At 41.8% G+C, this 19,330-nt stretch overlaps 1 protein-coding gene across 3 annotated transcripts in view; it reads right to left on the bottom strand.

The window, feature by feature from the left end:
- Nucleotides 1-9,172: 9,172 nt before the first annotated feature.
- lama1 (laminin, alpha 1) overlaps nucleotides 9,173-19,330 on the bottom strand; it is a 346,500-nt gene continuing 336,342 nt past the window's right edge. For 2 of the 3 annotated variants that reach the window (XM_072259264.1, XM_072259251.1), the window contains exons 61-63: nucleotides 18,188-18,321; nucleotides 14,715-14,937; nucleotides 9,173-9,573 (exon numbers count right to left, since the gene is read on the bottom strand). In XM_072259264.1, the coding sequence (XP_072115365.1) occupies nucleotides 9,413-9,573; nucleotides 14,715-14,937; nucleotides 18,188-18,321 (518 nt within the window). In that variant the 3' untranslated portion in view covers nucleotides 9,173-9,412. Of the gene's footprint in view, nucleotides 9,574-14,714; nucleotides 14,938-18,187; nucleotides 18,322-19,330 lie in introns of those variants that run through there. The other variant, XM_072259258.1, reaches the window with a different exon arrangement.

Raw genomic sequence — 19,330 nt, 5'->3', positions numbered from 1 at the left:
CTAATGTTAGCTCAGCAGAGGACAAGCTTCATTGTGTTCCACTGCAGACTGCTTCTACATTCATGGACTCTGGACTTGGACTATATTTTTTTTGTCTGACTGTATCTTACTGCTATCTTACATGTGCCTTGTCCTGTGTATGACTGTTGGTACCGTGTTTTCCACCTGGCCCCAGAGTAATGCTGTATTCATGGATATTTATGTATGGCTGAATGACAATTAAACTTTAACTTGACCTGGAACTATGTGGTTGGACAAGGATAAGCTATTGTGATGTTCATTCCTATGAACCTGAAGCTCCAAGCTCTCTCAACCTCAACATCATTGATGTAGACAGGGGCATGTACACTGCTCTTGCTGAAGTCAATGACCATTATCTTTACAAATATTGAAGTCAACTGGTGTTTGAATATTCTGTCATGTTCTCCATTTATATTTTTCTTGAACACAATGGGAGTTATCTCCCATGTTATGCAATAGAAAGGAAGGATATTAGCCTGGAGGATGTGGAATCGATATGGGTAGAGCTGCATAACACTAAGGGGCAGAAAACGCTGGTGGGAGTTGTGCACAGGCCACCTAACAATAGTAGTGAGGTTGGGGATGGCATTAAACAGGAAATTAGAATTGCGTGCAATAAAGGAACAGCAGTTATAATGGGTGACTTCACTCTACATATAGATTGGGTGAACCGAATTGGTAAGGGTGCTGAGGAAGAGGATTTCTTGGAATGTATGTGAGATGGTTTTCTGAACCAACATGTCGAGGAACCAACTAGAGAGCAAGCCATTCTAGGCTGGGTATTGATCAATGAGGAAGGGTTAGTTAGCAATCTTGTGGTGTGAGGCCCCTTGGGTAAGAATGACCATAATATGGTGGAATTCTTCATTAAGATGGAGAGTGACATAGTTAATTCAGAAACAAAGGTTCTGAACTTAAAGAAGGGTAACTTTGAAGGTATGAGACGTGAATTAGCTAAGATAGACTGGCAAATGATACTTAAAGGGTTGACGGTGGATATGCAATGGCAAGCATTTAAAGATCGTGTGGATGAACTACAACAATTGTTCATCCCAGTTTGGCAAAAGAATAAACCAGGGAAGGTAGTGCACCTGTGGCTGACAAGGGAAATTAGGGATAGTATCAATTCCAAAGAAGAAACGTACAAATTAGCCAGAAAAAGCGGCACACCTGAGGACTAGGAGAAATTCAGAGTCCAGCAGAGGAGGATAAAGGGCTTAATTAGTAAAGGGAAAAAGGATTATGAGAGAAAGCTAGCAGGGAACATAAAAACTGACTGTAAAAGCTTTTATAGATATGTGAAAAGAAAAAGATTGGTTAAGACAAATGTAGGTCCCTTACAGTCAGAAACAGGTGAATTGATCATGGGGAACAAGGACATGGCAGACCAATTGAATAGGAGGACATAAATAATTTTCCGGAAATAGTAGGGGACCGAGGGTCTAGTGAGATGGAGGAACTGAGGGAAATACATGTTAGTAGGGAAGTGGTGTTAGGTAAATTGAAGGGATTAAAGGCAGATAAATCCCCAGGGCCAGATGGTCTGCATCCCAGAGTGCTTAAGGAAGTAGCCCAAGAAATAGTGGATGCATTAGTGATAATTTTTCAGAACTCTTTATATTCTGGATTAGTTCCTGAGGATTGGAGGGTGGCTAATGTAACCCCGCTTTTTAAAAAAGGATGGAGAGAGAAACCGGGGAATTATAGACCGGTTAGCCTTAACATCGGTGGTGGGGAAAATGCTAGAGTCAGTTACCAAAGATGTGATAACAGCACATTTGGAAAGCGGTGAAATCATCGGACAAAGTCAGCATGGATTTGTGAAAGGAAAATCACGCCTGACGAATCTTATAGAATTTTTTGAGGATGTAACTAGTAGAGTGGATAGGGGAGAACCAGTGGATGTGGTATATTTGGATTTTCAAAAGGCTTTTGACAAGGTCCCACACAGGAGATTAGTGTGCAAACTTAAAGCACACGGTATTGGGGGTATGGTATTGATGTGGATAGAGAATTGGTTGGCAGACAGGAAGCAAAGAGTGGGAATAAATGGGACCTTTTCAGAATGGCAGGCAGTGACTAGTGGGGTACTGCAAGGCTCAGTGCTGGGACCCCAGTTGTTTACAATATATACTAATGACTTAGATGAGGGAATTAAATGTAGCATCTCCAAGTTTGCGGATGACACGAAGCTGGGCGGCAGTGTTAGCTGTGAGGAGGATGCTAAGAGGATGCAGGGTGACTTGGATAGGTTAGGTGAGTGGGCAAATTCATGGCAGATGCAATTTAATGTGAATAAATGTGAGGTTATCCACCTTGGTGGCAAGAACAGGAAAACAGATTATTATCTGAATGGAGGCTGATTAGGAAAAGGGGAGGTGCAACGAGACCTGGGTGTCATTATACACCAGTCATTGAAAGTGGGCATGCAGGTACAGCAGGCGGTGAAAAAGGCCAATGGTATGCAGGCATTCATAGCAAGAAGATTCGAGTACAGGAGCAGGGAGGTACTACTGCAGTTGTACAAGGCCTTGGTGAGACCACACCTGGAGTATTGTGTGCAGTTTTGGTTCCCTAATCTGAGGAAAGACATTTTTGCCTTAGAGGGAGTACAAAGAGGGTTCACCAGATTGATTCCTGGGATGGCAGGACTTTCATATGATGAAAGACTGGATTGACTAGGCTTATACTCGCTGGAATTTAGAAGACTGATGGGGGATCTTATTGAACTGTATAAAATCCTAAAGGGATTGGACAGGCTAGATGCAGGAAAATTGTTCCCGATGTTGGGGAAGTCCAGAGCGAGGGGTCACAGTTTGAGGATAAAGGGGAAGCCTTTTAGGATTGAGATGAGGAAAAACTTCTTCACACAGAGAGTGGTGAATCTGTGGAATTCTCTGCCACAGGAAACAGTTGAGGCCAGTTCATTGGCTATACTTAAGAGGGAGTTAGATATGGCCCTTGTGGCTACGGGGATCGGGGGTATGGAGAGAAGGCAGGTACAGGGTTCTGAGTTGGATGATCAGCCATGATCATACTGAATGGCGGTGCAGGCTTGAAGGGCCAAATGGCCTACTCCTGCACCTATCATGAAAAGGGGTAATAATCTTGGCTAGTGCAACCAAGATAAGCATTATTTGGGAATTTATGACAATCTTAAGCTTCTACACCTGGTCAAATGGCACCAGTATTACTAAATGCAAAGCCTTGGAGGTTTTCATGATAGAAACATACTCTTTGTACCACTGAGTCAATGCTGATAATTGAGTACCTATCAATACAAATTCCATTTTTCTAGTACTTGGTCCATAGCATTCTATGCCTTGGTGATTCAAGTGCTCATCTAGATAGTTAAGTATTGCATGTCTGCCTCCAACAGCCCCTTAGGAAGATTTCTACGAGTCTTCGAGTGATGAATGTATTTCTCAAATCCTCTCTAAGCTTTCTACCGTTTACCTTAATCCCATACATGCTAATGTTTTACATTGTCTGCAATTAACAAGTTTCCTACTATATGTACCCTTTATCATTTTGTACAACTTTAGCAAGTCTCTTCTCAGCCTTCCTGCATTCCATGGAAAACAAACCCAACATCCCTCTCAAGTGAAATACTGAATCTCAGACAATCTTGGCTTGCATGCTGTTTACACTGCCGAATAAGTGTAGCTACAGCTGATTCATCTTGACCACTAAATTTTTGTCTTATTAGATTAATCACCTGTTTTACAGTTTGCAAGACTTCCTTTTTGACTGACATTTTTTTGTCACTCAAATCCTTAGCAAGCAATAGCAGTAACCAGGTTGACAGTTCAAACAATGTAGTAGCTTCTAAAGTAATTCACAGAAAGGTTAATAAACAGACAGAGTTGATTTTCTTCAAAAGTCTGAGCTGAACTCCAAAATAGGAATTACTTTTCTGAAGAGGGGTAGCTATCACATTCTTACTGGTTGCTTTAAATTTGTGGTTTGTGTTGTGGCTTCCTCAGGATAATAATTGCTATTTATTTCTGTAAACACTTCGAAATTACCAAATATCTTGAGAAGCTGGCTCTGAAATTGAGTCTTTTTATTCATGCAATGAGAGTTTAAACAATTTGACTCTCAACCATCCAGTGGAATGGACAGCCAGCACTGGAAATGAGGGTACAAGGCAGCTTGCTGCCGCACTATTCAAGTTTGCTATAAATCATTCCATTTGGGGTGTGCTTCCTTTTGTTGGATTCAACTAGAGTTGTGTAATACAGTGCAGATGTGGATGTTTTGCATCAACAAGCCTTGAAAGAGAGTCTGGAAATTTTAAGTTTATGTTTTTGACAGAGTAGTTTTGTGTCATGGAGAAAGTCTTCCATTTTCTTTGCCAGTCCCTCAGGATCACCTCATACCCCAATCCCCCAGACTGATTTGTCTCATGGCTCAGTATAGCCTTGAGCGAACAGTTTTTTTCTCTACCAGTCAGCTATATATATGTGTTTCCCTTAGACACCACATGACCAAACTAAAATGTAAGTGTTGGTAAAATTTTCCCATCTCCCCCCCCCCCCCAGAAAGTGAATGGCATTCATTGCATGTGGATATTTACTCAAAACAACCTAACACTTACTTTGCATTGTGCTAAATGATTCCTCTATGCCTCCTCTCTCATTTTAATTTCCTTCCTCATTTGGCTTCATTTCCAAAGCAGTCTCAAGTGATGACAAAAAGATTGTTTCAACGGCAAATCCTTTCTTAAAACAGATAGCCCTATTTCACATATTTGTAGGTAATTCAATTTGTAGACATTTTTACAACTTGGGTGGTCAATCCTGCCCAATGTATCAGTGACACCAGCCTACCCGGCACCAAGGATGTAGATACACAAAGGTGCTGGGAAAAGGCCAGCAGTGTCATTAAGGATCCCACCCATCCTGCTCATGTACTGTTAAGCAGGAGGCTATGTAGCATCCATACTAGGACCACCAGACTCAGCAACAGTTACTATCCCCAAGTAGGAAGACTAATCAACACCTCCACCCACTAATCCACTCTTCCACTCACCCCACCACAACTATGCTACCATTTTCTGTCAGCCACCTTATGTCACTTTATGGATGTACAGTCAATGTATATATGCTATCTTATGTATTTATAGTTATTGTGGTTTTTTTATTGTTGGGTTATTTTATCTGGTAGTGTTTCTTTTTTGTGTTGCATTTGATCCAACTGACATTGAACAAGCTTGAATCTTGAATCTAAAACCATGTATCAGCTACAGTACAAAACTGAAGCATTTCAGTGTCTGGGACTGGAGATTTCTGATTCCAGATATCCAAGATCACATAGTACGATATTGCTGGAGTTTTTATTTAATTAACGAGAAGGTATAAAATTTCCATTGGTATTAAATAAGATGGTATGACAGGAATGCAAGAGATTAGATATCTTGTTTAAAGTGGTGTGGAGTCAGCTTCATTTTACTAACCTCATGAGCTATCAAAACTTGATTAGCATCCCAGGCGCCAGTGTCAGGGTTAGTCATGCCTATCAGATTAACCAGCTGCTTATTTAAAAGAACATAAACCCTCTATTTCAAAAGGAATCCTCATGTTGTTGTCCACGCAGTTTCTTCCTCTCTGGGTAGCCCAACAACTGAAAGTCTAAACAGAACGCCCCAGTTTTGCGATATCTGCCCTGTAGCATTTTTGTGATTGGCATTTAACATTGTAGAAGTGTTAAATAATATTACCTCACCTTCACCTGTTTTTACTTAGCTGTACAGATGATTCTCTTGAAGCAGAAATAAAGCATATTCATACAAGTTGTTTACAGATGGGAGTAGAGGTTGTTTGTGCTCTTACAACAGGGCTCTGCATACCTTGTTCAAGTGGATTAGCTGCTGTTCAAACAAGTGTGGCTTGTTCCAATCGATATGGGCTACCTAATTTGTGCCGAGAAATTGTGATGTTACACTTTGGATTCCAGCTCAAGCTGGAAAACAAAAGCAATTATACTTTATAGCAGATTCATAGCGATGCAGGTGAAAGGGAATGAAGTCATATAACATAACACTATGATTTAAAATGGAACTCCCAGTATTCTTGTAAAATTTAGATCAAACCTGTCAATATTCAGCCAGCCTCTTGTACCTTCACAATGTTATTTGGCAATATTTGGGAAATTTGCTTACAACACCCACTGGATAGAACATAGAACAGTATAGCACAAGAAAAGGCCCTTTGGCCCACAATGTTGTACTGAAACAATCAGTAACCAAATGGCCAATTAAACTGATCTCTTCTGCCTACAGAATGTCCATATCCTTCCAGTTTCTTTACATTCATGTCCTTATCTAAATTACTCCTAAAACCCCCTTATCTTTCTGCCTCTACCACCACCTCGGCAACATATTCCTGACACCCACAACTCTTTTTTGGAAAAGAATTGCCCCACATCTCTTGAAATTACCTCCCTCACCCTAAATGCCCTCTTGGTATTGAACATTTCAATGCTGTCAATGCCTGTCATGATCTTATCTATCCTCAGTCTCAGCTGCTCCAGTGAAAACTATAGGTTAATTAATTAACACACATAAAAGTTGCTGGTGAATGCAGCAGGCCAGGCAGCATCTCTAGGAAGAGGTACAGTCAATGTTTCGGGCCGAGACCCTTCGTCAGGACTAACTGAAGGAAGAGCTAGTAAGAGATTTGAAAGGGGAAGGGGGAGGGGGAGATCCGAAATGATAGGAGAAGACAGGGTGGGGAGGGGGATGGAGCTAAGAGCTGGACAGGTGATTGGCAAAAGGGATATGAGAGGATCATGGGACAGGAGGCCTAGGGAGAAAGAAAGGGGGAGGAGGGGAAAAAGCCCAGAGGGTGAGCAAGGCGTATAGTGTGTGTTGCTTGAAATTCCAGCATCTGCAGATTTCCTCGTGTTTGCGGTTAATTAATTGCTTTAAGTTCATATAAAGAAATGTTTTGAGGGTTAAGTTCTTATATTACTCTTAATTTCTATTCCTTAAGAAAACCTTTTGGATATTTCAGGCTTTTTAATGGAAAAAAAGTCAATTTTAAGATCATCAAGATTGAGACCAAATGTATCAAGTATTTTTATTGGGCTTCCTTACATGAAAGGAGGAAACTTTTTCTGGCTCAGTCACTGAAAAGGAAAGAAAGGTCTATTTCCTTACTTCGTGTGTGAAAGTAACTTTTGAATCAGGAGTAGATTTTTAACTCTTGGGGCACATACCTGCATGGTAAACAAGGTGAAAATGATGTAAAGTTGTTAGCTGTGCAATCAGAGTGCTGCAGCCATATTCTCTCTGGTACTCCATATTGGTTTCACCCTCACGGTCCAGTTATTGTTCAGCTTGATGACTATTTTTAAATGAGTGACTGGCAGGGTCTGTTCAGAGGGCCGTTATGTGTCAGTTACTACAGATCTTGAATCAGTCACTCTGGGAAATTAAAATAAAATGTCTATTTTTCAGGGTCTCAGCTTCATTGGAAAGGCCAACATTTTATTGCCCATCTACACTGGTCTTGTAAGTACCAGCACGCTGCTTTTTTCAGTTACTGAAGGCCTTTAGCAAAGGCCCTTGTGAACACAATAAAGGCAGTATACACTCAGTGCCACTTTGTTAGGTGTAATGTTTATTAATGTTAATATACATTAATATAAATATCTAATTAGCCAAGGTTCCTTAACGTTGTTATAGCTGGGGTGGTAATGGGGATAAGCTCCCACTATCTATTAAATGCTCCCAGTGGCATACATCTCAAATAGCCTCTGATAACCAGCCAAGTCCAGCTCCTGACCTTCACCTGTGGCTTAGCTACTAGGCCCGGCAGAACAACTTCTACTGACAGAAGGGGCAAAGATGGGTTACTGGTGCCTTAAAACCAGTCGCTTTGAGCAGATGGGGCTCATCAACTGTGGTTGTCAGCTCATCTCAGATAAGGAAAACTCTGATCGCAAACCTCCAACTGCCTTGCGGCTATACCCACGCATGGGGAGGACCTTGGGAGTAAACCTCAAGGAGCTATCCGGAGCTGGAGACCCTAAGGCTGTCCTACCTTGAGCTCAATGCTGATCGGCAACTCCAACAATGCCACTGGTGTCAAACTGTATTGGTCTCTGCCGTTCCATCATCAGCTGTGCGGAGAGGGGGAGCCTGCTGCATGGGCAACAGCTTGCTCTCTATATTGTACTGCCCTGGCTTGCATATCATGGTTGACCCCAACTAACAAAGGGCCTTGTAATCAGCCAATCATGTGGAAGTAACTCAATGCATAAAAGCATGCAGACATGGTAAGACCTATCCCCAAAATGGGGAAAAAAATGTGATCTAAGTGACTTGGACTGTGGAATGATTTTTGGTTTCATGCAGGGCAGTCTGAGTATCTCAGAAACTGCTGATCACCTGGGATATTCATACACACCAGTCTCTGGAGTTTACAGAGAATAGTACAAAAAGCATGTCTGTGGGCGAAAATGCTTTGTTAATGAGAGACGTTAGTGGAGAATGCCCAAAGTGGTTCAAGTTGATAGGAAGGTGACAGTAACTCAAATAACCATGCTTTACAACAGCAAAAGAACATTTCTCAACCCCCCAACCTTGAACTAGATGGGCAGCAGCAGCAGCAGCAGACCACAAATATACACTCAATAGACACTTTATTAGCTACAGGTACCTAATAACATAGCCACTGAGTGTACTTCCCAGTAATGACGTCATTTTACTTGTGCGGGAAGCTGCAAGTGGTGGTGCTGCCAAATGTCATTTGCATTTGTCCTTATTGGTTGCCCTTTTCTTTATTGAACCAGCTGGTTTTTTTTTTAAACAATACGTGATGGTTACGTTACTAATCCTATTTTTGACATTGCCATTTTTATTTACTTAACTGAATTTAAATTCCCATGGTGAACTTGAACTTGCTCTCCTGCGTCATTAGGCTGGACTTTTGAACGTTCACTAACACAGTATCACACCCTGGGGCTTAAAAGGCCAAGTGCTAGGTTAGCAACCTCATTTAATGGAGAGCGTTACTTCCTGTCTAAAAGGCTCGATGATGGCGTAAGTACAAAATACAAAAAGCCGGATGAACAAGTCTTATTTGCACTTTAATTGCAAAAGAGTTAAGGTATTCAAAATGAACAAAGTTTAACTTTTCCAGTAAATACCGTCAAAAATAAATTGTAAATGATGAATATTAAAATATTCATCCTGTTACTGCTGGTAATGATTGTTTTGATAGAGGTACTTGTTGTACAGTACAAAATTACTTAGCTAAGTAACTTTCATAAACAGCAATTGTTGCTGGCATAAAATGCACACTTATCCTGAGTCAAGGAGGATACTTAATGCAATGACGAGATGGGTATGGCTCCAGTTTGCTTTGGATATATTCTCTGGAAGTTAGTGCTTAATGCTAGGACAGGAATGGGGGAAGACTCCCTGGAGATCAAAAGCTCTGCTGAAGTCAAAGTCTTCAGAGTGTTGATTTTTTGTCAGCTTGAGGTTCCTCATGCAGCCCTGGAAAGACTTCTTAAGAGTCAGGCAATTTTGCTTCACATTCACTGTGTGAAAAGAAAAACATACACTTATTACCTTGGGTTTCTTTAATTGAAAAATTATTAACCTGATTCTAACATATTCAGTATTACAGTGAATATATAGACCAGCTGTTACAATTTTGAAATTGTTCAAAAAGTTGGAAGCTATGCACATTTAAGGTTAAATACTTCCGTGCACCATCGAGATCCTTGAACTGCAAAAGAGCAGAGCCGCAGAGACTCTGGTACCCGGCTCGATTCATTTCTGAGTGAGTGCACATATACATTGGACAGGGATTGAAATGTTTTAGTCTACACTTTCCATTCAAAGTTTGAGCAGACCACCAACATCTTTAAGAAGTGTGTAAGAGGCTTGCAGTGTCAGGAAACTGACAGCTCAGGGTCACCCTTGCAGACTGGCTGCACAAGAAATGCAAGCAAGAAAAGGCCACTCTGTCCTCTGTGTCAGCGAGAGCATTCAGGAAGATTCTGGTTGATGCCTTACTTCCAGGGTTTAATTCCCTCAATATATAGAAACTATTGCTCTGTCTAGAAACTTCACTGCACTTTTAATGAAGAAATTCTCCTCAGCTCTGTCCTGAATGGCCAATCCCATACTTAGTGACAGACTGTTCTCAAATGTAAACCAAGTGTGAGAGCTATCTCTGAGAAGAGAGAAAACAGTGTACCAGCTATTTTTGCTTTGTGTGGGAGTATTACAGAAAGTAAGCGGACTAAAGTGCATTTAACTTCTTGCTGGCAAGACAAATAAACAGGACTTCTCATGGAGCTGCCCATTGTGTGAAGGGCCATAAGCAGGAGCAACTACTTCTAAAATACCGAACAATGACTTTTTCTTGGGCAGAAGAGGGATAACATTGTTTAAACAATCCTTTTTTAAACTAATGATTTAAAATTTTAAGTTGATATGTAGAGGGTTGCTAATCCTTTTAACAATCCTATACATTTCAACAAATAATTTTATGCTGGAAAATAATCTAGCAATGGGGCCATGGTAGGTATGTTCAGAGTGTATCTTTCTGTCTGCTTGCTAATCCTGCTCCCACCATTAACCATATCACTCTGGCTGCCGGTGAGGGATTTGTGATTTAGGTGGATGTAGACAGTGAGAAACGAGCTACAGCGAGATGACACACACAAAAAGTGCTGGTGAACGCAGCAGGCCAGGCAGCATCTCTAGGAAGAGGTACAGTCGACGTTTCAGGCCGAGACCCTTCGTCAGGACTAACTGAAGGAAGAGCTAGTAAGAGATTTGAAAGTGGAAGGGGGAGGGGTGATCCAAAATGATAGGAGAAGACAGGAGGGGAAGGGATGGAGCCAAGAGCTGGACAGTTGATTGGCAAAAGGGATACAGAGCAGAAGAAAGGTGAGGATCATAGGATGGGAGGTCAGGGGTGAAAGGGGAGGGGGGGAGAACCCAGAAGGTGGGCAAGGAGTATAGTGAGAGGGAGAAAAAAGGGGGGGGGGGGGGGAAGAAAAATAAATAAATAAGGGATGGGGTACAAAGGGGAGGTGGGGCATTAACGTAAGTTAGAGAAGTCAATGTTCATGCCATCAGGTTGGAGGCTACCCAGACGGAATATAAGGTGTTGTTCCTCCAACCTGAGTGTGGCTTCATCTTTACAGTAGAGGAGGCCGTGGATAGACATGTCAGAATGGGAATGGGATGTGGAATTAAAATGTGTGGCCACTGGGAGATCCTGCTTTCAGCCAGATGAGATTGTTGTATTTGGTTTAATTTCTAAAAACACACGGGAGCAGTGTAGGAACTTTATTTGCACAGTATTCAAGTGCAGCCTCCTGTATTAGGCTTGGTCTTTTTGCACCTCCTCCAATTCCACCAGACTGCTGCTGGAGTAGTAGTGTGACTGGTCAGCACACCTTTGTTCTGGCTCAGTTCATCCCATAAATAAAAGTGTGCCCAACCCAATGGACACCCAAGATGCTGTGGATGCTGAAATCCTGGAGCAATGTGCTAAAAGCTGGAGGAGCTTGGGTCAGGCAGCATTTCCGGAGGAAAACAGACAAAACTGACTTGACCCGAAATGCCAACTGTCCAATTCCCTCCATAGATGCTGCCTGACAAAATGTGGTCTCACTAAAAACTGGCGCTTATTTAATTTTGCTTTATATCCTTAGCTTGCTTAAATGTATCTCAAAGGATGAATAGATTTTAACAAATACAGGACTGAAGGTGTTATATTTCAATGCACATAGCATATGAAAAGAAGTAGATGATCGTGTAGTGCAGTTAGAGACTGGCAAGTATGATGCTGTAGGTATCACGGAGTCATGGCTGAAAGATGGTTACAATTGGAAGCTTGATATCCATGGATAATCACATCTATCAAAAGGATAGGCAGGCAGGCAGAGATGGAGGAGTGGCTCTGCCGGTAAAAATATGAAATCAAATCTTTAGAAAAATGTGACATAGGATCAGAAGATGTAGAGTTAAAAAACTGCAAGGGTAAGAGGACCCTGATGAGGATTATTTACAGCCCTCCAAATAGTAGTCAGGATGTGGCACACAAACCCCAGAGGGAGATAGAAAAAGCCTTTCAAAAAGGCAATATTATGTTAGTCATGAGGGATTTCAATACGTGGATAGATTGGGAAAATCAAGTTGAGGCTGGATCCCAAGAGACAAGTTTTGTGGAATACCTCCAAGATTGCTTTTTGGAGCAGCTTGTGGTTGAGCCCACTAGATCAGCAATTCTGGATTAGGCGTTGTGTAATGAACCAGATATGAACTTGAGGTAAACAGTGACCATAAAATGCTAGTATTGACCCTGTAATTTGAGAGGGAGAAGCTAAAGTTGGATGTATTGGTACTACAATGGATTAAAGGGAATTGGAGAGGCATGAGAGAAGAGCTGGTCAAAGATGATTGGAAGGGGACACTAGCAGAGATGGTGGCAGTGCAGCAATGGCTGGAGTTTCTAAAAGCAATTCAGAAGGTGAAGGATGGATACATTGCAAAGAAGGGGAAGTAGTTTAAAGGCAGGATGACACAACCTTGGCTAACAATGGAAGTCAAAGCCAACATAAAAGCAAAGAAGAGCGCATATACCAGAGCAAATATTAGTGGGAATTAAAAAAAAACAGAACAACTTAAAAAAAAAACATAAGGGGTAAAGATGAAATATGAAGGTAGGCTAACCAATAATATCAAAAATGATACCAGAAGATTTTTCAGATATATAAAGAGAGGCAAGAACAGATATTGGACTGCTGGAAAATGATGCTGCAGATACAGTAATGGGCAGGATTATGAAATGGCGGACAAACTGAATAAGTATTTTGCATCAGGTGGCAGAAGTGCGTGCAGTTGCTAATACTAGGGAGATTGAAAGGTCTGAAGGTAGAAAGGTCACCTGGACCTAATGGACTACACCACAGGGTTATGAAAGAGGTGGTTGAAGAGATGGTGGAGGCATTAGTAATGATCCTTCAAGAATCACTAGATTCTGGCATAGTTCCAGAGGATTGGAAAATTGCAAATGTTACTCCACTCTTCAAGAAGGGAGAGATGCAGCCAAGAATGGAAATTATAGGCCAGTTAGCCTGAACTCAGTGGTTGGGAAGATGTTGGAGTCTACTGTTAAGGATGTGGTTTCGGGGTACTTGGAGGCACATGACAAAATGAGCCTAAGTCAACATGGTTTCCTTAAGGAAAATTTTTGCCTGACCAATCTGTTGGAATTCTTTGGAGAAATAACAAACAGGATGGACAAAGTAGAGTTGGTGGATGTTGTGTACTTGGATTTTCAGAAGGCCTTTGACAAGGTACTGCACATGAGACTGCTAAACAAGATGACAGCATTGGCAGGAGGCAAAGAGTGGGAATAACGGGATCCTTTTTGGATTAGCTGCCAGTGACTAACGGTGTTCCACAGGGGTCTGTGTTGGGTCTGCTTCTTATGTTGTATGTCCATGATTTGGATGATGTAATTAATGGCTTTGTGACCAAGTTTGCAGATAATACAAAGATAGGGGGAGGAAAAGGTAGGTTTGAGGAAGCAGAGATGCTGCAGAAGGACTTAGACAGATTAGGAGAATGGGCACAGAAGTGGCAGATGGAATATAGTGTCAGGAAATGTACGGCTATGTGCTTTGGGTAAAAGGAATAAAAGCAGAAACTTTTTGTTAAAAATGGGGAGATAATTCAAAAATCTGAGGTCTAGAGGTATTTGTGAGTTCTCATGAAGGGTTCCCTAAAGGTTCATTTATAGGTTGAATCGGTGGTGAGAAAGGCAAATGCAATGTTAGCATTCATTTCAAGAGGACTAGAATATAAAAGCAAGGATGTAATGCTGAGGCTGTATAAAGGACTGGTGAGGCCTCACTTGGGAGTATTGTGAGCAGTTTTGAATCCCCTTTTTAAGAAAGGATGTGCTGATATTGGAGAGGGTTCTGAGTTTCACGAGAATGATTCCAGGAACGAAAGGGTTATCATAGGAACAGCAATTGCAAGCTCTGAGCCTTTAATCACTGGAGTTTAGGATAATGAGCAGGGATTGCATTGAAATTTAATGAATGTTGAAAGGACTATATAGAGTGGATGCAAAGAGGACGTTTCCTCTTGTGGGGGGGCATGGGGTGGTGGTGTATAGGACCAGAGGGCACAGTCTCAAAATAGAGGGATGCCAATTTAGAACAGAGGAATTTCTTTAGCCAGAGGGTGGTGAATCTATCGAGTTCATTGTTACAGATGGCTGTAGAGGCCAGGTTATGGGGAGAAGGCAGGAGATTGAGAGGGAAATTGATTAGCCATGATGAAATGGTGGAACAGACTCAATGGGCTGAATGACCTAATTCCATTCCTGTTTCTTTTGGTTTAAACAATCTCATGGTACATATTGACTGGAAATATTTTATTCTAATATTCCTAATGGTGATAGTTATGATCTTAAAGAATGACAGATTTGTTATGACACAGGAGGAGGAGATTCTCATGTTAATGTTGTCCCTTCCCCTAACCTTTGTCCATAACACTGCCAATCATTCTCTCTCATGTTTCCTGTCCACTCCAAAGGCACTTTGGAACATCGCACTGAGTGATGACTAAATGATTGAAGAAATATTAGATCATGCAGTACTGTGAGAAGAGCAAATGGGGACATCATTTTGAAAAGAATACATACCAGGATAGCCACCCACATAGATTGGATCATTCGTATCTGCTGAGGTTGATTGTATGTAAGGATTGTCAGCCTGCACAGTAACTCCATCCACAGTCAATGCAATACGATGTTTGCTCTTCGTGGCTCGAAGATTATGCCACTTGCCATTGCACAGCTGGCGTGCCTCCTTGGGTTCGTACCTAGCAGTAATTCTTCCAGCTCCATTATTTACGTGAAACAGAACCTGGTACAAAAGATTAACAGAATTCCTTAACTAACCTTAGACTATACAATATGAGACTCTTCCAGATGTACTGTAATACACTCAAAGTGCCACAGCATTTTCAGTACTGTACACCATATGGGAAGTGCACTAACAATGAAGATACTGGACCACTGCTAGAGAAATAAGAGTTTTTGAATTCAAATAATTAAATACATCTGGAATTTTCAAACAATTTAGTAACTGTTACTATGAAACTACTAGAGTATCTATTTTGCTAATCACCTTCAGAGAAAGAAATCTGCCATTTTAACCTGGTTTAGCCAATATGTGGCTTCATACCATCAATGTGGTTGACTCTTCATTGCTTCATCCATTCAAGGGTAATTAGGGATGGACAATAAATCCTTGAATTGCCAGTGCCATCTAAATTCCATGAAAAAAACTCAACTACTCACATATCCCTGTGTGGCAAATTGTTCATTTCTAATGGGCCAGAGAAAAGACTTTTCTTCCGAAATGGAGCGATTAGTAATTGTGCATGAGCAGGGAATTCTCACTTGCATATGTAACCATAGGTCAAAGAGGAATCTTGATTAAGGATTTACAAGAAATCAGATTCAATGAGCCAAGTGGCCCCTTTTGTGCTGTAATGAGGTGTTTCTTTGAATGCTTTTCACAATTCCTAATTGTAAAGTGATGTTAAAAAATGAAAAATTGTCTAGTCAGTGGAAGCTGAAAACACAAATTACATTATGCACTTTATTTACTTTAGACATTCCTGTTCATGGAATCTGTTCAATAATATAGAGAAGGAAAGAAAGAGTTAAGAGATTAATATGATTGTTTGGGAAAGTGCCCAGGAAATTGAACCTAAGTTTTAAGTATTTCCACATGGTTAAACATCTAACTTTTTGTATAATGTGGAAAGAATCAGTGTGTCTGCCCAAGCATTAAATTCATGTTTATAATAAACAAAACAAAAACCTAAATAGGGATTAAATGACAAAGTTTGTATCATATTTATACTTTTAGCAATAATTTATTTAGATTGGATTGGTCTTTGCACAACAGGAAAGATAAAATGGGGAAATTGCTCTACAAGAGTCAAATGATGATCTTTTAGAAGCTGCTTTGCAATTTTTCATTCCTCAAAAGGACATGTTTATTACTTTCAGACCCGAGGCTTCCTTTGAGCTGCTTATGCGTCCTGCAAAGCTCTACAAACATAGATTCTCTCCAATAGGTTTCCAGCGTGGTAACAGGTTTTGGGTTACATTTTACCCCCAGAAATATAGGTTACCACGAATGAATATGAAGTACAAGAAAGCCACTTAACCAAGGGCCACACTTTAACAGGAAATGACTGGATAACAGCATAATGTCTACCAAAAAAAGATGACAGCCTCAGAATCATACTTCAATTTGTGCAGAAGGTGAATCAATCTGCCCTAATCTGAAGGATTTTTGCTGTAATAGTGTTTCAATCATGGGTAAAGTTCTCTCTGTCCCACTCATCCATAAGCTTGGACTGTTGTTAAAGGACTATAATAGTCAGGTTGCCCTCCTCTAGACCAGTGGTCCCCAACCACCAGGGCACAGAGCATGCGCTACCGGGCCGCGAGGAAGCAATATGAGTCAGCTGCACCTTTCCTCATTCCCTGTCACAGCCACTGATCAGCCATTACGCATGCGAGGTCGTGACCCGCGCGTCATCCGTGTCAGGGCGGGAAGGAGATCAACTCCTCGAGCTTGCAAATGACGATGGGCTGAAAAGTATGCTTGACATAACATCTCTGTCGGCATTTTGGATCAAAGTCAGGGCTAAATATCCTGAGATAGCCACGAAAGCACTGAAAACGTTGCTTTCATTTCCAACATTTTTCTGCGAGGCGGAGTTTTCTGCAATGAATGCAACGAAAACTAAATTGCAGAATAGACTGGACACAAGGAACCCCCTTCGAGTATCGCTGTCTCCCATCACCCCTCAATAGGACCGTGTTGTTGCAGGGAAACAAGCCCAGGGTTCCCACTGATTCAGCGATATTGGTGTGTTGCAATGATTTTATATGTTCATACGGGGAAAATATGTGCTGTGTGTTTAATATCCAAACGTTACTTAAAATGTTATGATGCTATTGACTTATAGTGACTTAAATAACCCATATAACAATTACAGCATGGAAACAGGCGATCTCGGCCCTTCTAGTCCATGCCGAATGCTACTCCCACCTAGTCCCACCGACCTGCACTCAACCCATAACCCTCCATTCTTTTCCTGTCCATATACCTGCCCGATTTTTCTTTAAATGATAATATCGAACCTGCTCTGACACTTCTACTGGAAGTTCATTCAACACTTCAAACTCCCCTGAACTCCCCTGATAATTGACATTGCTATATTTATGCGAGGAAAATATGCACTGTGTTTAATATTAAATTCGTTAGATAAACTCTTTTAAAAACAAAATTGAGTGTATTACCCACCTATCGCCTATATTCCAGTAGTGATTAACACCCCATCCCACAAACAGAATCGCCAAAAAGGATTTGCGGGCGGGGTGGGAATCGGCAGGTCACGACGCGCATGCACACTGGTGCCCGCGCAAGGCTTCATGGCCATTGTAGTCTTTCTGGGTAAACAACGCATTTGACTGCTACTCTTGACCGTTGGCAACCCTACCCCCAACCCCGCCGGTCGGCCGGTCTGCAAAAATATTGTCAATATTAAACCGGTCCACAATGCAAAAAAGTTTCGGGACCCCTGCTCTAGACTCTCTCCCGTATGTTACGCAAAGTCAAATGGGACATGGCCACTGTGTAGAATGATGCAAAATAGCATGAACATTTGTTGCCCATTATAGACACTGCTCAGTTTTCAAGTCCATTCTTTGTTAATTATACGAGTTTAATCATTAAAAACTGAAACATGCCTTGATCAGTGCTTTGATGGCTAGGTCTTTGATTGCAGAGGAATTGAGGGTTAAGGAGATCAGAAAGAAAGGTGAAGTTGAGGCCAATGATAAGATCAGCCATTATTTTACTGAACAGTGGAGCAAACTTGGCTCACCTCCTGCTCCCACTTTAAATATACCCTAATGTTGACAGTTTTCTGGAATAGAATATCAGAATTTGGCTACCAATTTCATTAACAGTAGGATATAATTCCAAAATCACTTACTATGTTTTTTGACCATCTACAAGCGCCGATCACAATTGCACCTGATCCACTGAGTAAATATGAAGCAGTAAACCTGGTTTCCTTCCTTACCTTGCCATCTACAATCTCCAAGCCAACTGCATCAACCTTGGCACTGCTAATGCCCAGCAATATGGCATTCCTGGTCACACTGCGGAACTCAAACGAAATAATTAAGTCTGACCTCACTTTGTAACCTTCTTTGACTGCAAAAGAAACCACAAAGAGACATTTAGTCCTGGGTTAAGGGGGGTCTTAAATGAGACATAGTACAGTGACAAAGGAAAATGATTTCTGCCAAAGTGCTTGCTTACTTTGCCACAGAAAGAGCCAGAGAAAAGCAACACACATCAAAGTTGCTGGTGAACGCAGCAGGCCAGGCAGCATCTGTAGGCAGAGGTACAGTCGACGTTTCAGGCCGAGACCCTTCGTCAGGACTAACTGAAGGAAGAGTGAGTAAGGGATTTGAAAGTTGGAGGGGGAGGGGGAGATCCAAAATGATAGGAGAAGACAGCAGGGGGAGGGATGGAGCCAAGAGTTGGACAGGTGATAGGCAAAAGGGATACGAGAGGATCATGGGACAGGAGGTCCGGGAAGAAAGACAAGGGGGGGGGGAACCCAGAGGATGGGCAAGAGGTATATTCAGAGGAACAGAGGGAGAAAAAGGAGAGTGAGAGAAAGAATGTGTGCATAAAAATAAGTAACAGATGGGGTACGGGGGGAGGTGGGGCCTTAGCGGAAGTTAGAGAAGTCGATGTTCATGCCATCAGGTTGGAGGCTACCCAGACGGAATATAAGGTGTTGTTCCTCCAACCTGAGTGTGGCTTCATCTTTACAGTAGAGGAGGCCGTGGATGGACATGTCAGAATGGGAATGGGATGTGGAATTAAAATGTGTGGCCACTGGGAGATCCTGCTTTCTCTGGCGGACAGAGAGTAGATGTTCAACAAAGCGGTCTCCCAGTCTGCGTCGGGTCTCGCCAATATATAGAAGGCCACATCAGGAGCACCGGACGCAGTATATCACCCCAGCCGACTCACAGGTGAAGTGTTGCCTCAGCTGGAAGGACTGTTTGGGGCCCTGAATGGTGGTAAGGGAGGAAGTGTAAGGGCATGTGTAGCACTTGTTCCGCTTACACGGATAAGTGCCAGGAGGGAGATCAGTGGGGAGGGATGGGGGGGACGAATGGACAAGGGAGTTGCGTAGGGAGCGATC

This window comes from Mobula birostris, chromosome 1 (genome assembly GCF_030028105.1).
Source record: "Mobula birostris isolate sMobBir1 chromosome 1, sMobBir1.hap1, whole genome shotgun sequence".
NCBI classification, from domain to species: Eukaryota; Metazoa; Chordata; class Chondrichthyes; order Myliobatiformes; family Myliobatidae; genus Mobula; species Mobula birostris.
Note: the sequence above shows the minus strand (reverse complement) of the source record. Positions and strands in the feature narration are given on the sequence as shown.